This window comes from Macadamia integrifolia, chromosome 13 (genome assembly GCF_013358625.1).
Source record: "Macadamia integrifolia cultivar HAES 741 chromosome 13, SCU_Mint_v3, whole genome shotgun sequence".
Lineage (NCBI taxonomy): Eukaryota > Viridiplantae > Streptophyta > Magnoliopsida > Proteales > Proteaceae > Macadamia > Macadamia integrifolia.
In genome coordinates this window covers 14800105-14818543 of record NC_056569.1, presented here as the reverse complement: position 1 = coordinate 14818543, position 18439 = coordinate 14800105, and the positions used below count along the sequence as shown (strand labels likewise).

At 37.7% G+C, this 18439-nt stretch overlaps 1 protein-coding gene across 4 annotated transcripts; it reads right to left on the bottom strand.

Moving 5' to 3' along the window:
- Positions 1 to 225: 225 nt before the first annotated feature.
- Positions 226 to 10570, bottom strand: LOC122059786 (PAP-specific phosphatase HAL2-like). Of its 4 annotated transcripts, none has more exons than XR_006134130.1 (4): positions 9998 to 10570; positions 2159 to 2846; positions 986 to 1347; positions 226 to 490 (listed from the first exon to the last, which is right to left on the bottom strand). XR_006134130.1 is itself a non-coding variant. In XM_042622818.1 (4 exons), the coding sequence occupies exons 3-4, from the start codon at positions 2815 to 2817 to the stop codon at positions 1044 to 1046; spliced, it is 963 nt and encodes a 320-aa protein (XP_042478752.1). In that variant the 5' UTR covers positions 2818 to 2846; positions 2938 to 3286; positions 9998 to 10131; the 3' UTR covers positions 645 to 1043. The 4 variants fall into 4 exon arrangements, 2 of the variants coding, with proteins under 2 accessions (XP_042478752.1, XP_042478751.1); XR_006134129.1 differs by having other exon boundaries at positions 227 to 475; XM_042622818.1 differs by lacking the exon at positions 226 to 490 and adding an exon at positions 2938 to 3286 and having other exon boundaries at positions 645 to 1347; positions 9998 to 10131.
- Positions 10571 to 18439: the final 7869 nt, after the last annotated feature.

Genomic DNA, 18439 nt, shown 5'->3' with positions numbered 1-18439 from the left:
TCCAAATCCATCTCAATCTGTAAATTTTTATAACTATAAGCTCCAGTTATGTTGGATGTTGACCTTTATAATCAGTCATGAATCATCCATATTGACAATATGTCTATGTGTATGCTTTTAGCTCAACTCTTCAAACTGAAAAAAAGGATGGGGTGGGTTTTTTTTTTTTTGGGGGGGGGGGGGGGGGGGAATGGGTGGGTGGAAGAAACAGTCTTTCAAAAAGGAATCAGGATCAGTATCTCATTTGCATATCTATGAATATATATATATATATATATATGTATTGTGTCCCAGGGGAAACAACATTTAAGGGCCACCTGCCACACATGAAGAATCAAGCAATTCAGAATTACATGCTCTTCCATTAGAGAGCACATAAAATGATCAAGACGATTCCGCTGACCCAGCAAAAGAAACCAAAACTGTGGATATAACCCACTGTCTTCAGTCTGGTGGCTCATCTTAACTTCATGCTCTGCAAGGTGAAGATCTGAAAAAGATCAGTTATTGACCTTCATCAGCAAACCTTTCAGGAATTACTTTGCCTCGCAATTAATTTGAATAAAACAAAAAATGGTGAGCCAAAAATACTAAAGAAAGGAACAAAGATGATAAGAAAGTGAATGTAAAAGATAACATCAAGGTTGAAAAACTTAAGAAATCCACTTGCATAGCTTCAGAATTTTAACTTTTGAGTTTCATTCAGAATTAACAAAAAATTTCAAACAACTGTCTAGCACAGTTGGTGAGCTGTGGTGTACAAAAAAACCATGCTCACCAGGAGGCCTCAAGTTCGAACCTCCTGGCTGTTACCTACTTCCCTCCCTACCTACTAATAAAAAAAACAACAAAAATTTCAGCCATTGTTTAGAAACGAATGAGTGACTGAATAATAAAGATAATAAAAAAGAACCTACTCCGCCAAGTCACAAATCACATTTAGCGAGATTTCCAACTTTGGCTAGTTAGTTATTGATGAGCTTACCCCGCAAAATGATAGGCATTATCTGCTCCATTGTTGCATTGAGAATATACAACAAACATCAAAGGTTAGAGGAGCCCCAGCTAGCGTTGAGAGCCCTGATGATCTTCTGATGTAGTTTAACATCAGAGCAGGCAATTATGCCTAGATTGAGGCCTTCTAGATATATACCCTGAGAAAAGTCCAATGGACAGCCTCCAGCATCGGTTACCACGCCACCAGCCTCTTGTACGATGAGAACACCAGCTGCATGATCCCATATCTTCTCTTTGTATCCAGCCTTTGCAAACTTCATAAAAATCTCTGCATCCCCCCTTGCTATTGCACCATACTTCACCATACTATAGACACGTAATGGCTGATTTCTGCCATGGGAGTGTAGTGGGTGAGAGATAAAATCGATCCAACTAAAACCATTAAACAAGCACATACTGAATACAACATAAAGCATGTAACATTTGCATTCTATGTCCATAAAATTAACATGGCTCTGTTTCTAAACATGGTATTTGTGAATTGTTGGGTAATCCCTCTCACAGCCCCCCCACACCCCAGACCCCCAAAAAATTGAAGAACCATCTCCCGCCCTCCCCAGTGGCTGGCTCCTGACTCTGCTAGCTCAGATTACAATGTCCCACACTTCAAAAACCATATACATCTGACCAACCAGCTGTATTCCCCTCACTTTTGCTTTGTACATAACGAAATAGAAGTCTAAATCCCCACATTATAGGATGTTTTGAAAATTGTATTGTACTTTTACCTGGTTTTTCTCTTTCCTTCTACTCATTTTTTTTAATGATTTGATAAAAAAAATATTTTTGTTCCTTTTCTACTCCCCCCTCTTACTTTGAACTGCCCTAATTTTGACACCTAAAAGGTTGCAAACTATTTAAAAAAAAAAAAAAAGATTTCACATCTCTTCTTATTCATTCCCCTCTCCCCCCCCCCCACCCCCAAAAAAAAAATTATAAAAATTAAAAAAATTATGCACTTTCGTTTAGAACTTCTCAGTGAATGTCTGACTTCAATTACCATCTTGGTTCCATTCCGAGTATTTCCATCATATAAAATCTGATAACACCCTATTACTTGCCGCAAATGGCTAATAGACTGCACAAATTATAGGTCAGACTAGAATATCTGTAGTAAGAAAAAAATGAAAAGTGAATGCACCTTAGCCCAAGGCTGTGAGCTAGTCCTGCAGTGAAGGAGTGGCTTGAATTGGAATTTTCAACTGGTTCACAGAATGTAGCCAGTGCTGGATCATCGATTGATGATACTCGAATTGTCCTTGCTAAGTTTGACAGATCAAGGCTACTATTTTCCCTGACCAATGGCTCCATCAATGCCTCTCCGCTGCCTTTCCTTGCATACATCACACAGCCTTTGTCCCAAGATTCAGATGTGGGAGAGGACAATTTAGACATGATTCGATAATAGCAATGGTGATATTCTAACCATTCTTTATTCATTGGGTAGTTGGGGCACCCAAGAACTCCAAGTGCAACTTCTCCATCCTCTATCAAGGCTAGAGCTACGGCATATTGGTCTCCGCGTACAAATCCCAATGTTCCATCAACGGGATCCAGTACCCAATGTCTTCCACTAGGACCACCAGCTGAGTTGCATCGATTAATCGCCTCAAGAACTTCTTTAGTTCCAAGAGCCATAGCTGGAACTGTAAGTCCAAATTTGGGTGCGTCGACCAGACAATCATTGACAGTCTTCACCACAGTTTCCAGTATGCCTACTGAATCAGCCTTAGTGAGAGTTTGGATATCTTCTTCAGCAACAATTGATACATTTTCACTCCCAAATATTTCTAACAGCATCCAGCTAACAGTTGCTTGGACACTCCAATCTGTTTATCCAATGTGATCCAGCATTAGATAGGAGAACAGAATCATCGTAAGTGAAAGACTCAAATGTACAGAACAAGAGTAATAGCTTACGAGCTAATTGGAGAACATTCAGTGGCAAATGCAGTAGCACTTCAACAATTTTAACCCTTGCTTGATGTCGGTATGCTTGTCCCACTACTGATGCATATGGTTAATGCTTAGCATTTTTTCCCCTTTTTTATGGAAGTAAAAGTGATCCTTTACATGACAAGAGCTTTCTATGTACTTATTCTAGTATTGGAACTGCCATATGTTTCCACCAAAACAATCACCACTAGATTTCTCTGGATCATTATTGAATCGCGGTGAACTACTGTGAAGAATTATTCACTGGAACTAAACAGTACTGGTGACTATTGGATCCCGGCGATTTACTGTGAAGAAGTAGAGATGATCCTACCTGTCAGTCTACTTAGAGAGGATTCAAACCTTCGAGAACACAAGGGTAAGCATCCTAACATTAAGGGTTTTCACCCATTTATATGATAAGCATGCCCTATTCACATTAAGGGTTTTTGTGCTTAGTGAGGCTGTCAAGAATTCGTTATCTCATTCCTCCTTTCATAAAATTAGGTTGGGTGATGGATTGTCTTGGTGGTGTACATAATGCATGTAGAACGCTTTGGCATGACTGATCTATATGGTACGTCATGCAGACAACTGGTACCGTATTATATTCTACCATTACAAGCATGTGGCTGATTTGTAGTGGTGAGTCAGGTTAATAGTTGGCATTATTATAACTAGACATAGCCCGTCAATCTTTTTGAATGGATCCCCGTGCCCGTCCTTGCTTGGAATCTCCATGAAGCCGACCCCATTAAGTTGGGATAAGGTTTTGGATGTTGTTGTTGTTGTTGTAGTAGGCACGCCCTATTCACTGTATATGGACCTTTAATGGAGCCCCATATCTGGTTGGGCAAAAGACACAAAAGAAATCCCAGCCAAAGTGTACACAGCAGGGTTCGCCGCCTGATCACAACTGGGTTGGCATCCGCCAGTGGTATTGTACAATCCAAATTATATTATTTGGCCGTGGGGCTCAAAGCTTCACACCCATGTACTCCGAAACACCTCTGAAGTCTAGTTCCGCGTAAATAATGGTGGATTAACACATATAATTCTACGGAGGTGCGGCCACATGGATTAATTATCCTATTAAATCAATTTGTGCAAAAACACATTATTTTACTAAACATGCTTTAGTCACATGAGCTAAAGTATATAATGTGCAGTTCCTCTCTCATTTGTTCATTTCATAAACTGAAGTAAGGAGGAGTGGAAGAAGAAGGAGAAGAAGAAAAGTAAAGGAGAGGAAGTAAGGAGCTAGGAGAGGATTTTTATAGCATTCTCATACACAAGTAAGGTAGGACGTTTTTCTCTCCCCTTTCTAATTTTATTTCCTTGAATCTAAGTTTGGGCAGGTCTCTCCTTCAGTTAAAACTTATTTGGCTGAACATGTTTATGTAAGACCCTTGCATGCATGCATACTCCTATTTTCACCCTACCCACATGGGAAATGCAGCTCAAACTAAATTATTACGATTCTAAAGGATTAATGGTGTAGAAAGGCTTAGGCTAGAGGTTAGGAATTGGGGTTCAGTAGAAACCTAGCTCATGAGACATGTTCTCTAATTGTTGATCAACCCAAGCATGCATGATTTCATTACATGCAGCCCCATATTGCTCCCAAACCCAAATTGGTGTCCACCTAAATAGACCAAATTAGGTGATGGCTAGATCACATAAATTCAGTAGTAATTTTACCAAACCATAGAGACCCATCTGGGATTATTTGCTCTGAGAACCCCACTTTTGGGGTCTCACCAGTCGATGTCCACTGGTGGACCTTTATCCAACGGTGGAATCCACCAGTGAGTAATTTCTTAGACCCCTGAGCTACTATTTCACCAACCGGTGGACACCCACCGGAGGGGCACCACCAAACGGTGGCCTTTGCTGAAACCATGTTTCAATGATGGTTTGGCGGTTCAATAGGGAATCTATTTGGGGTATTGAAGAATGTAACTAATGACTTAACACACCTATTGTCTAGGTTAGAACCAAATCTTGCGGTGAGGCAAACGCGGTGTGGGATTTTGGCAGATTTCACCGATTCTACAAGAAAGGTGAGTGGGTTTGTGTTTAATTTATGAAGTGTTTTATATTTAATTTATTTTCTAGATGATCATGTTGTTTGCTTTATCCTATATTGCATATTAGTTCTTTATTCTGGACATATATGCTAAGTGTGGTTGTGTATGTGTGATAGTGTTTGGGAATAGTAATGTATGTTCAATTGAACTCTATTGTGATGCTTATTAAGCATCTATGTGTGTGGCATGTTGGTGTGGAATACGGAGTGGCTGAGGGTGGATTCCAGTACCGTGTTCCCACATATGATTTATTGATGCATGTTGTATGTGCATTTCACTTAGTACGTATACAGTTAGGACAATAAACCCAATGCTACAACCCCATGCCAATAGGGGGTACGGTGTTGGCTAATCCCCTCGTTGTAGGTCTGATGAACCTTTCTAGGATACCACATCTGCGGTACAATGTGATTGTTGCCTGAGGCAGACATAACTCGTAGTGGCCAAGGATAATTCTGGTGCTGCTGCATTAGAGGGATTACTAAACAGGGGCTTGCTGGGAGGACCAAAGGATGCATGTGGGGACTGGCAGGCTCCTAACGCACAACTAGCTTGTATCGCTGGGTGACCGATGGTGCATTCTGGGACCAGGGTTACTACCTTTATTGCAGTAGCACTTATACCCTTTAGACTTAGTTTCAGTGTTGGGTTACAATGAAATGAACTTATGCTTCGCATCATTATAACTTTGATTGTATATGCGATTATAAGTAAAACAAACAAGGATCGGGTATTACCTCGATGCAGCTTTCCACACAACGGAATAAATCTGGTTGTGGTACGCATCGATCCACATGAATTGCGGCGAGCAAAGGATTGTGGCGATCTCACTAGGCAATGATCCACCCTCCAAATCCAAGGATTGCAATGGAAGTCCTTGGAGACACACCCTCTCAATTGGGAGAGACTGAAGAGAATAGAGAGAGAGAGCTCTTAAGATTAGGTCAGAAATCTTGCTTTGCTTTGTGGCCAAACCCTCTTATTTATAGAGCTTTGGCCAGCTAGGGTTCTTAATCCTAGTGGGCTTATGATTACCCCAAGTGGGTGACCTAAGAATGAACTGGGTCAAGACCCAGTTCGACCCAGTTCAATTAACACATGCATTGCATCATTATTGATTGTGTATGCTTGCATGTTTCCACTCCTCGCTGGGCTTAGGGAAGCTCACCTCACGATTGTGTTTCTTTTTTAGATGGTGACACAGGTAATCAGATGGCAGCATGTGGTGAGCCACCTCCTTCTGTGGCTAATGACTGGTGGGTGCCGGAGTATGAGGACCATATACCTTACTGTGCTTATGAGGATTGTGCCTATGGGGCACCGTGAAAAGACGAAGATCATTTTTTTTATTTTTTATTCTTTTGTGTAATTAATGATTTAATGCTTATGGTATCTTGTAATTATTGTGGATGTGTACCTATATCAACACTTGTATATAGTTGTGATATCATGCAGATGATCATGAGTTTATATCTATGAATATGATTTTATATCCTTTCCATTGATTTCACTAGATAATCTTGTATGATTGTGAAGTTAAAGTACTGCATCTAGGATCCTGGAGGATTGGTTAGACATAAGGGTATGTCTAGGTCACAAGCCATTACCTTAGTGAAGGTGGGGGTGTGACAGTTTTAGTGGATGAGACAAAAGCAAGGATTAATGCTAAGTTAGAGCTATGAAGATCTACTTTGGAAACAAGAGGCTTTGAGATTAGTAGATCAAAGATGGAGTATATGATGTCTAACTTTAGACACACTATGATGGATGATGACATGGTAAAAATTAAGGAAAGAGAGATACTGCGAAGTGACTATTTTAGGTATTTGGGGTTAACTATAAATAAAGGTGGCATAGAGGATGATGTTTCACAAAGAATTAAAGTGGGATAAATGAGGTAGAGAGGTACGACCGAAGTGCTGTGTGACCGAATTATTCCTTCAAAGATTAAAGGAAAGTTCTATAGGATTGTTGTACGACCGGGTATGATATATGGGGCAGAATGTTGGGCCATTAAGAAGTTTCATATAAAGAAACTATGTGTGTCAGAGATGAGGATGTTAGGATGGAAGTGCGGCAAAACTAAGAAGAATAAAGTAAGGAATGAATGTATTAGAGCTGATATGGGAGTTGCTCTGGTTAATTACAAGCTTTGAGAAAGTTTTTTAATGTGGTATGTGTTACACACGTGCCCAAACCTAACTAGTTTTCATGGTGATAGATGATGCACCAGAATTTCAAAGCACTAATGAACTCTGGTTAGTAGCAATCTACTATCGGAAAGGAGAAGATGATCCTTTGTGACATTGTTGGCCATGCCGACAACAATAGAAGTGATTCAACCCTCCCATGAAACTCGGGTAACATTGCTAACATTAAAGACCTTTTCCTCATTCCAACATGTTGGACAAGCCTAGACTGAGGTTATGGGCCTCTCACACAAGTCCTCAGGCATGTGGGGCTAAGACCGGGAGAATAGCATAGCCAAAGAGACCTTTTTGGGGGCAACCGGTTGCACCACCCAGAGACACTTAAATTGCTCCTAATGAAGTTATTCGGAAGTGGGACCCACGGCTACCTACCTGTATGCCCCAAAACTACTCCAATGAGTGTCCACAACCTCATAGTGATGGATTAATGGACATGTATCTCATGGAGTGGGCCACACCATCAACCAACGGTTAATCTTGTTTGGCCAAAAACCCATTATTTAGCAAAATATGCTTTAGTCAATAAATGAGCCTATTTAAAGCCCAACCACATCTCATTTGCTCATTGTGCAAGTGAAGCAGGAAGAAGAAAAAGGAGAAGGAGAAGAGAAGAAGGAAGGGAGAGTTGAAGGAGCTTCAAGCATCCCTTGCGCAGGTCTCCCTCTCACATTGCCAAGGTAGGTTCTCTCCTCATCTCTTGTGCAAATTCTATTTCTCTCTCTTCCATCTACAATATCATAACCTAAGCTAAAAAGGGGACTCTTTGTATGTTTTACACTAAATGGGGAGCCTTGGTAAGATGGAACTCATACTATATGACCTAATTTAGTTTATCTTAGCATATAGGTATAAGAGCCATGAAATTGGGTGCCCTAGTTGGGGGAAACACCAAATTAAACCAAATTCAAGTACGATTTAGGTGAGTGGGTGTTTGATTAATTTATGGAGTGTTTATGCTTTCATTTTCTTCTTGCATGCTCATAACGCGTTGTCATACTTGTTTGTGCATTAATTTCCATTAATGTTTGTGTTATGTGAATAGGAGCATGTGTGTGTGAGTATGTGGAAATGTGAGAATGTGATGAGATGTGGATATGGAAGGTAAGGAGTACGGTGAGGCCGAAGGGGGAATTCTGGTACTGCATTCCCTGGGGGTGGGTGTGTGTTGATTTGTTGTGAATGTATGCATGACTAGTATGAATGGCTAGGATCACAATACAAGTGTTAAATCCCTTGCCAATAGAGGATGAGATATTAGTTAATCCCAGCAGGTAGGTCCAAGGTTCATTCCGAAATACTAAGTCTACTGTACAATGTGTGAATGTCGTACACGGGCATTGCACGGCCGTGCCGGTGCAATTAGGGTGATTACTCCTAGGGGCTTATTGGGTACTGATGTATAAATGTAGGGACCGGTATGCTCCTACTTACAACTAGCTTGTATCATCGAGGTCAGCATAGTCAAGGAGTCGTGTACATAGGAGTATGTGGAGCACGAGTAGGACTGTGGCTATGAGGGTTATGCCTTTGGGCATCTGCTGGAATGATGGGCATCATCCCGTATTCCTTTTTATTATTTTGTGTAATTATAAAGTTGTTTTCTTGATACTGTATTTATTAGATGGTGATCTCAAAACAATGTTTGTAACTAACTATGGTAACATTACCAATTCATCAGCCTGTAATTACAATATGACCCTATTATCTATGTGATTTTGTTAAATTATTTTGTAAGTTATGTTGTTAAAGTACTACGTTTGTGATCCTGGAGGATTAGTTGGCTACTGAATGGAGTCTAGGTCACACAGCCTTGGTTGGTGGAGGTGGGGTGTGACAGTATGGCCATGTAGAAAGGAGGCTTGGGGATGCCCCAGTAAGGAAGAGTGGTCTTATTCTGGTTGAAGAAGCTAAAAGAGCTAAGGGCAGGCCTAAAATGACCATAGAAGAAGTTTCGAAGAATGAAATGCATAGTCTAGTTCTTGTCCCAAGTTTGACCCAAGATAGAGCCTATGGGAGTGCAAGGATCCATGTAGCTGACCCCATTTAGATGAGATTCACCTGACTTGCTAGGTTGTGCCTCTTTACTTTGAATTTCATTTCTCATCTCTCATTTCTTCATTTCTTTATTTCTTCATTTCTTCATTTCCCCTATTTTTGTTTGGACCTCAGTTTTCCCTACTTTGTTTTGCACGGACCCATGTCACCAACCCCATTAAGTTGGGATAAGTCTGATTTTGTTGTTGTTGTATAGATATAATTTGATGACCCTATAATTAGATGCTTTGCAGTATATAAAGAAAGGGAAGGGATCGTGCTATAGAAAATTAGACGTAAAAATATGGTCATTTTTTTATTTTTTTGGTCCTCTGGTGTTGACTCCATTTTGAATAATGAAGTAGCACCTTCAGGTACAATAAAAATACAACATAGAATTATTTAAAGGGAACAGGTTTTACAGACTCGGTTCAAATCAGGGTGACGGCATCTTCTAAAAAATTAGAAAAAAATCAAATAATTATAAGAAATTCAATTATTGATTTCAGTTCCGTAACTGAAGTGAGCCACGAAAAAGCTAGAAACAGATAAGATTTGAAGACAAGTGAGACCCACAGAATTCCCCAATTCAGATTGCCTCCAGAAAATCTTAAACCTCAAACAGAGACTAACCCAACTTCAAAAATATAAATTCCAAATGTGACCAAAGATGGAAGGGAAAAAAAAAAGATAGAGAGGAGATCCGTTTACCTGCAATAGTGACAAGAGAATTGTCATCCTTGGATTTAACCTGATCGTTGCTCTCAGAAATCAAATGCTTCTGCACCTTCTGACATAGAGAACAAGCCATTTGGACAACTCTAACAGCAACATCCAATTCCTTGGAGTACCTTTCGGATTTCGAGGATCTGAGCTCCTCCACCTCCATGGCCTGTATTTGGTGAAACCTAGGGTTCTCTGAAACAAAACCCACTTCTTATAAGAGACCTTAGACGACATTTACGACTGGAGAAGGGAGGAGGAGTTCCTATATGCTTGGTCGCAATGAGCGGCTTCCACAGATTGACGCCATTAAAATACTCTATCAAGCATTCCATCACCAAAAGTCTTAATCTCTCTATTTAATAACTAAATTAGGGAAAATCCAATCGAATCTATAGACCAAATGGCTGAAGGGTCACAACATGCGTTTGTTCCCAGCTTCCACACAATTTCTGCAATATCGAAGCGTGGAATTTAAGAGGTAAAGACTCCTAAGATTCCTAACTTCTTACGAGGCGACGAACAGAGACCAAAAAAAAAAAATTGAAGCAAATCCTCATCTGTTCAAAATAAAAGGCTTGGTAGTTGGTACCAATTTGACGGTTGAAATGACGGTTGGACATATAGCCGTCACCTCACTTGACTATATTTTTTTTTTTTTTTTCAGCTTATTTACTTCATCTACATACCCGGTGTCAAACTTAGCCCGAACCGATGAAAATAACCAAGTTGATTGTGAGGATGTGAATTTGAAACTGAAATCGAAATTGTTTATCAAAATCCAATTGAGTTGTTTGCCTCAAAAACGTGAAATATTGTTGGTTTTAATAATTAAACTATTTAAGTAACTCGGTAAACCAATTAGAGTCACCATTCTGTTTGAAATTACTATTTATAAAGAGATTTTAATTAAGCGTCGGAGAGTTCTCCGCTAGAATAACCCAGCATTCACTATGATTTCTCTTCTGTGCAAGACATATAGGAAGATTAGAATGATTTCTTTCCGCAACAGCTACATTAATGATCCTATCTCATAACCCAAGGGGGTAGCGCAGTTGGTAAGTAACGACCTTGCTATGAGCCATAAACTCGAGTGTCCTGAGTTCGACTCTCATTAAGCACACTTGGGCCACTCACACGGGATTGTTTAGTACTCTTCACTGCTTTCAGTGAAAATTGAATGGTTCTCATTCAGATATGACCCGATCCATGTGGTTATGGGGTCAGTATGGGCCCGAGGGCTAGTCAGGCCAAAGGCCTGGATACCCATCGTTAGGAAGACATCAATCCCCTGTCGTTTGCCCAAATTACATAATCCCACTGAAAATAAAAAATTACATTTAAACTCACCTAAACTAACACCGTGGGATAGGTGATTTTACCCTCCTCCTCCTCCTTCTTTCTGCCACTACTTCTTCGTCATCTTCTTCTTCGTTTCTAATAAACTAAGACCTAATGAAACCCAAAAATCAGCATTAACCAAGAAAATATCAGCAAAGATACTTGAAATCCATAATAAAGAAGAAGTGGAAGAATATGAATCTTTGAGAGATTCAGTAAAAAATAATAATACATGTAAGAAGGAAGAAAGAAAGAAGAAAAAATAATAAAAAAAAGAGAAATAAACATGTGGAGAGTTAAAGAAGGAACTAGCAAAGAAGAGAAAGAACTCATTCTTCTTCAAAGCTTGAATCATTGATTCCATTCTCGCTTCTCTGCTACTGATTTCCTCTCATTTCTTGCAGTCTCCATGGATTTGAGAATCTATGGCGTTAATTGGTTTTACTTCACGTTTTATCTTGTATCCATAGTTGGGTTTTGTGCCGCATTGCAGGAAGGTTCAGGTGCAAAGTCGTCATCTTCGTCGAGTTCAGGCCAAATCAACTCTAATTCAGTCCTTATAGCTCTCCTCGACTCACATTACACGGAGCTAGCTGAGCTTGTGGAGAAAGTGTTGGTGATCCTTTTACCATATTAAACATATGAATAACCCTATAGTTTTAGAATACAAGAATCATAAAAGATATTTAACCATGAGTATAGCCCCTAAACCAAGATCAATGAAGTACTCCCTTCATAGATCTTAAAATACATAACCATATAGATTTACCATATCTATAATAATCAATGGGACATCCATGACATGAACCATAAATGGGAATAGAGAAGTACCTGTGTCTCATGAACATAGATCATGAACCCCTGTCCCATGTGGTTAAACATTACTCCCATGAAGATGACAATAACGAACTATGCAAATAGAGTCCTTCCACTGAGATCTTCTATAGCCTCTTACTCTAGGGTTTCCTTTCTTTTTGTGCATTTGCTCTTGTGAGAAAGCCGTGCTCCCAAAACTAATAAGGCATAAACGTAATGGCTGCAGGGACCGTCAGTATTCTATTTATAATAGAATCCCTAAAACCCTATTCCACTCTCACAATAGAAAGAGCTAGGAGTTTCCTAATCAGAGTGGATCTATAATTGCTTGGGCCTAATGGATCAATCGGTATCAGTTAAGCCCACATAAAATCCTAACAATCTCCCACTTGGGCTACACTGATACTGATGTCTTTCCATTGATTCCTGACCAAATAATCCCAAGACTGAACACCACTCAAACAAACTTTGATCCAATCAATAATCTCTACTGTTGAACAATAGTAGAAAATACACCTCAATATACGGCATATAACTATCTAATGTTACAGACAATAGAAAATTATCAATCCAAATCGACTGGAAACATATATATAAGGAATTGATATCATACCTGTGATCACATGAAATATACATTTCCTTATAGGTCCTTTCTTGATCTAAAGATCAGCCTACCTTGAAAACCTCACAAGTAGAAAACTTTAATATTAATCAACACTTGGCAAACTGCCCTTTTCTTGAATTAATATCTTACTTTGGCATACTGCCTATGGCTAACTGCCACTTCCATGGATTTAGATTAAATACCACCATAAATCATAAACTTTGATAAACCGCCTGTGGTAAACCACCATTTCTTTGGACTTAGACTAAATACAGCCATACATCACAAATTCTGACAAAATATCATAAATTACCTTGACTTATCGTCAATTACTTTGGCTAAGCACTGCCAATAAACCTTAGCAGACACAACTTTAAACTTTGACTTTTACCGTCTTTAAACTTTGGTTGTCGCTACCATGATATATTTGGTTAAATGAGATCATAAAACTCCCACTAACCAAGCATATCAAAAACCTCAATAATACCAATGTCAGAAAACATGGCTTTTTAGTACTTTGTCGATAAACTTGGGTGACACCACCTTTAGACAAATGTCACATTTACCTTGGGAAACGCATAATTGATCTGAATGTATCACTTTGGTGGGTTTCACTCATTCTTATTATGTTTTCCACATTTGAGATGAATATATGTACAAAAGTGTATCATTTAATGTGTTTCTTAATCAACTAAGAACAACACAAACAAATGAAGCATAAATGGACATAAATAATTTAGAGAATAAGATTTAAGACAAAATCATTTCAAAATTGCTCCAAAATCATTATAAACTTAATAGGGTAACAAAATTGTTCCTATATCTTCAGTTGTGCTTTGATCAGCAACAACACCGATTTGGGTTCCTTGAGAGCTAAAACCAAGTCAAGTAACCCTAAAAATCTCAGGTATGAATCATACACACCAAATAACTAGGCTATAAAATTTAATATGTACATCTAGCAGATAAACTACAATAAATGTACATCTAGTAGATAAAACACACAAGAGTCACAACCATAACTACATTCTTATCCTTTGGGCTAAGAATGCACTGGTCCTCTTGTAAATCTAAATTTACTTTGAAAATATAATTATTTTTATCACATATGGGCTTAGAAACCTCTAAGTTGTAGTCATTTCCATACATGTATTTTCTTTAACTTAGGTGACATCACCTTTAGGCAAATGTCTCCAAATTTGCTGCGCTTGGAAAAACTATGAAATAATAGGATGTGCCATTTTGGTGGATTTCATCAAATCCTTTCATAGCTTCCTAGAAATATACTGTGCAGCATAAAATGTGCGAAAGCTTACACCCAATTTAATTCTAATATATTTATCCATTATAGGGTGTTTTAAACAAATCATTTAAGTACAAAATGACATGAATATGAATTTACTATATATTTCAGTCATAAATAATTCTTCAATATCATGATAATAATAAATCAATGCAAAACTCAAAATAATTCTTTTGCATGAAAAACAATATAGTACACTGAATTTATTCTCCCACTAGCAACCTAGTATACTGACCTTCTACTAGTAACATCTTCCCACTAGCAACCTAGTATACCAAATTTTTTCTCCCACTGGTCGAGCCACATAAAACAGTTTAAGATCCATACTTTTATCCTCCCACTTGGTTCGATCAGTCATAAATTAATCTATTTATTGGAGAACACAATTCATTAAATGTGACATACATATAAACTTGTTCACATAAGCCCAAAAACAAAAGAAAACCAAACATTTATCAATTAATGTTCATAAATAGGTTTTCAAAGAACAATGACAGTATTTAAGAACTTGATATTGGATTGATCAAAACCGATACTGATTCAACCCAACCAATCCGAATTGATCCAATCGGAATACAAAAAAAAAAAATAACACATTTAATAAACCTATAACCTATGGTTATAGTCATGAAACCCTCATCCACACTATTACCATTAATCAACTGTCCAATACCTTTTAGGGTAAAAATCTATGCTTTAAAAGTATAATACCAAACTATTGATTTGATTTTCTTAGTATAGAAAACTAGGTCTTTGAGGCAAATATAAACCTCCATATTCTCAAGCCACTTTTAAAGACATTCAGTTTAATCGTTCAACTCAAGGAAGAATAATCCATTCAATATTTAATTAATGTATGTAACATCAATAAAATTAAAATCAATATTACATCACCAACCATTAAACATAACCAGAGTGTCAACCGAACTATATTCTCAACCTTTAGGTTTGGAATGCACTGGTCTACTCAAAAACTACAATGACCGTGGGAACTCTTCAACTTCGAAAATTATTGTCAATTTTGGATGAATAACAACTTCTAGGTTAAGGTCTGCCCAAATTACACTTGCATTTATGTTTATCTTTGATAATGTCGCCTTTGGGCAAGCATTACCGAATTCCTGCCAACAATTTTCTATGTCTTTTAAAAATAAGACAAAACCTTTGAGTTGCAAACCTATTGCAATAATCTTAGATTTTACCACTTTCGTGGGTTCCATCAATTCCATTGCAATAGCTTACAACTACACCTGGCAGCTTAAATTTGTGGGTTATTTAAACATAAACTAAATATCAATTTACATGTAAAAGAACAAGCATGTAACTATTAACAAAATAAATATTACAATGCTCAATTATCAATTATTTCAAGAGTGTCAACTGGAATTACATTCCTGACCTTTGGGTCTGAAACATACTGGTCCACTCAAGTTTCTTCTATTATTGCGAGACTTCTTCTAACTTTCGAAAAGTACCGCCATCTTTGGATGGACAACATCTTCTAAGTTGAGAAATCCCTATTCTGTTTTTTTTTTTTTTTNACTTCAAGAGTGTCAACCAGAACTTCATACTAATCCACTCAAGTTTCTATAATTATTGCGAGACTTCTTCTAACTTTCGAAAAGTACCGCCATCTTTGGATGGACAGCATCTTCTAGGTTGAGAAATCCCTATTCTGTTTTTCACTTGCTTTAACTTTAACCTTTCTTTGATAATATCACATTTTGGTGAACATTAGCAACTTTGCTACCAATCATTATTCTCTGTCTTTTCAAACAAAGAAGACTTTGATTTGTATTCTATTACAATAAGGTTGAACTTTACCACTTTGGTGGATTCCACCCAATCTTATTGTAATAGTCTACAAATTCATTCCGGTAGCTAAAAGTGGGATTGTTTAAGCATGAATAAAAATATTCATAAACAAAAGCATGAACTACATTACCAAGAATAACCAAGTTCATATTCTGATATGCAAGTAATGTATGAGTTGATTTTCTTTTATTTCTTCCAATTAATAGGAAAATCATAAAGAATCATTAACCACCCATACTTGTAACTTATACAAAACAAATCATAAAAGTTGATCAAAACTAGGCTCATAATATATCAAAACAAAGAGTACGAAAAATTGGACTCAACGCAAAAAACCAGGGTGAAAAATTCTTCACCGTTTGCCTGTACGAGCCATTTGAAGTTGCAGAACTAAAAATAGATCAAAATCAATCTACTTTCCCAAACCAACCGGTCTAATCCGGTTCAGGCATATTGATTCCGAGTCAAAATCCAGGTCCGGTCAACCTTTGACCGAGTCAAACAGAGTTGGTCATGAGTTGACCCACTACACCCCGGGTTAACTCGGTAGGGTTTCCGAGGTGACCCGGCGATGACTCGCCGCCGTTTTTTTTTTGAATTAAAAAAAAAAATTTCTCTCTCCTCTGGCAGCCGGTTTCCGGCGGCGCGTGCCGGCGCGTCCAGAGGTTTTCGGTGACATGCGGCATACCGCCGCGATCGTCTTCTCATGCTCTACAACTTTCGTGAAGAAAGTTTTCCCATATGAGATCTTTAATTAATAGTAAAATTATGATTTTCATGATTTGGGACACAAACCCTATACAAAATCAATTTTCCTTGATTCTAACACTGTAAGGGTTGGCTGTGATACCAATTGTTGGGGATTCTTTACCATATTAAACATATGAATAACCCTATAGTGTTTAGAATACAAGAATCATCAACCAATCATAAAAGATTAATCATAGGTGTAGTCCCTAAACCAAGAACAATAAAGTATCCCATCTTAAAATACATAACCATATAGATTTACCATATCTATAATAATCAATGGGACAACCATGACATGAACCATAAATGAGAATAAAGAAGTACCTGTGTCCCATGAACATAGATCATGAACCTCTGTCCCATGTGGTTAAACATTACTCCCATGAAGATGACAATGACGAACTACGCAAGTTGAGTCCTTCTACTGAGATCTTCTGCAGCCTCTTACTCTAGGGTTTCCTTTCTTTCTGTGCACTTGCTCTTGTGAGAAAGTCGTGCTCCCAAAACCAATAAAGGCATTAAGTAAAGTAATGGCTGCAGGGACCGTCAATATTCTATTTATAATAGAATCCCTAAAACCCTATTCCACTCTCACAATGGAAAGAGCTAGAAGTTTCCTAATCAGAGTGGGTCTATAATTGCTTGGGCCCAATGGATCAATCGGTATCAGTTAAGCCCACATAAAAATCCTAACATAAGCTTCTATTGATTCTGATTCAATCAAGCGAATTCTAGAAAATGAAATCAGAAAGAAGTAAAGATCATCACAAATATTTGATTCGAGTGTTTTTTATTTTCAAGTTTTGTTAATCTATCTACAAGAAACAGGTGAGTTGCATTGATGTTTTACTACTGTGCTGACTAGAGAATGAGCTAATTCAAAAATAGATCAAAAATAGGTAAATCAGAATTGAGGTTCGATCAGTCAGTTGATTCTGACTCGAATGAGCTAATTCCGTCAATCCCGAATTGAATTTTAAAACCATACTTTTAGCAGTAGATACAAATTTGTACCCTCTATAGTCTATGGCATGGAACAAGTATATATAGTTTCAAAAATGGGTCTGGGCTAGAACCACCCAATTTGTGTTCGAACGCGACCGAACATCTTTCCAGTTAACCATGTGGTCTAGTTTTTTAAATTATGGTCCATGATTTGACCCAGATATTTTGTTTATCTAATACCACGACGCTTCATTTGAGGGTTTACCATCCAAGTGTAAATCTACAAATATAAACGTAGGGTATAAAGGGATCAATATGAGGACATTAGAATAATCTTTTTCTTAAAAAATATAAGGGCAGATGTTTCGTTCACAATCATGCATGGTACACAATCGTGTCTTCACTGTTGGATGGGCTGATGTGCTATGTACTATACACAACTTTTCTCATCCAACTGTTGAAGGTGCAATTGTGAATCATGTACGATCATGCCACAAACCTTTTGACAAAATATATCCTATATTTATCATGCCAATTTTTATGGGAAAATCTATTATTTATTTCCTTTAAAAATATTATACTGACCATACACAGTTGCAAATACATTGTAATCATTCATGACTCTTATTTGTCATATGAAAGAATGATGTTGCATATCCGACCATTGAATATTTAATAAAGAAGTTAAAGTTAATCACATGTCAAATTTTAATTTCAAAAATTCATAATAATGTAGCACTTCAGTTTAATTCAAACAATTTTATAAGAAGAATTACTACACAGGATTAGGGTAACCAAACAGTTTTACAGTAAAAATCACTACACATATTTAGGATAACCAAACAGTTTTACAGCA

What these genes read in the sequence shown, in the direction of transcription:
- LOC122059786 (XM_042622817.1), bottom strand. Translation starts at nt 10,175, where the DNA reads ATGGAGGTGGAGGAGCTCAGATCCTCGAAATCCGAAAGGTACTCCAAG. An exon ending in TTCTCTTGTCACTATTGCAG is followed by an intron (nt 2,847 to 9,997) that starts GTAAACGGATCT and finishes TTGGATAAACAG; the next exon opens with ATTGGAGTGTCCAAGCAACT. An exon ending in GCTCACAGCCTTGGGCTAAG is followed by an intron (nt 1,348 to 2,158) that starts GTGCATTCACTT and finishes CTCCCATGGCAG; the next exon opens with AAATCAGCCATTACGTGTCT.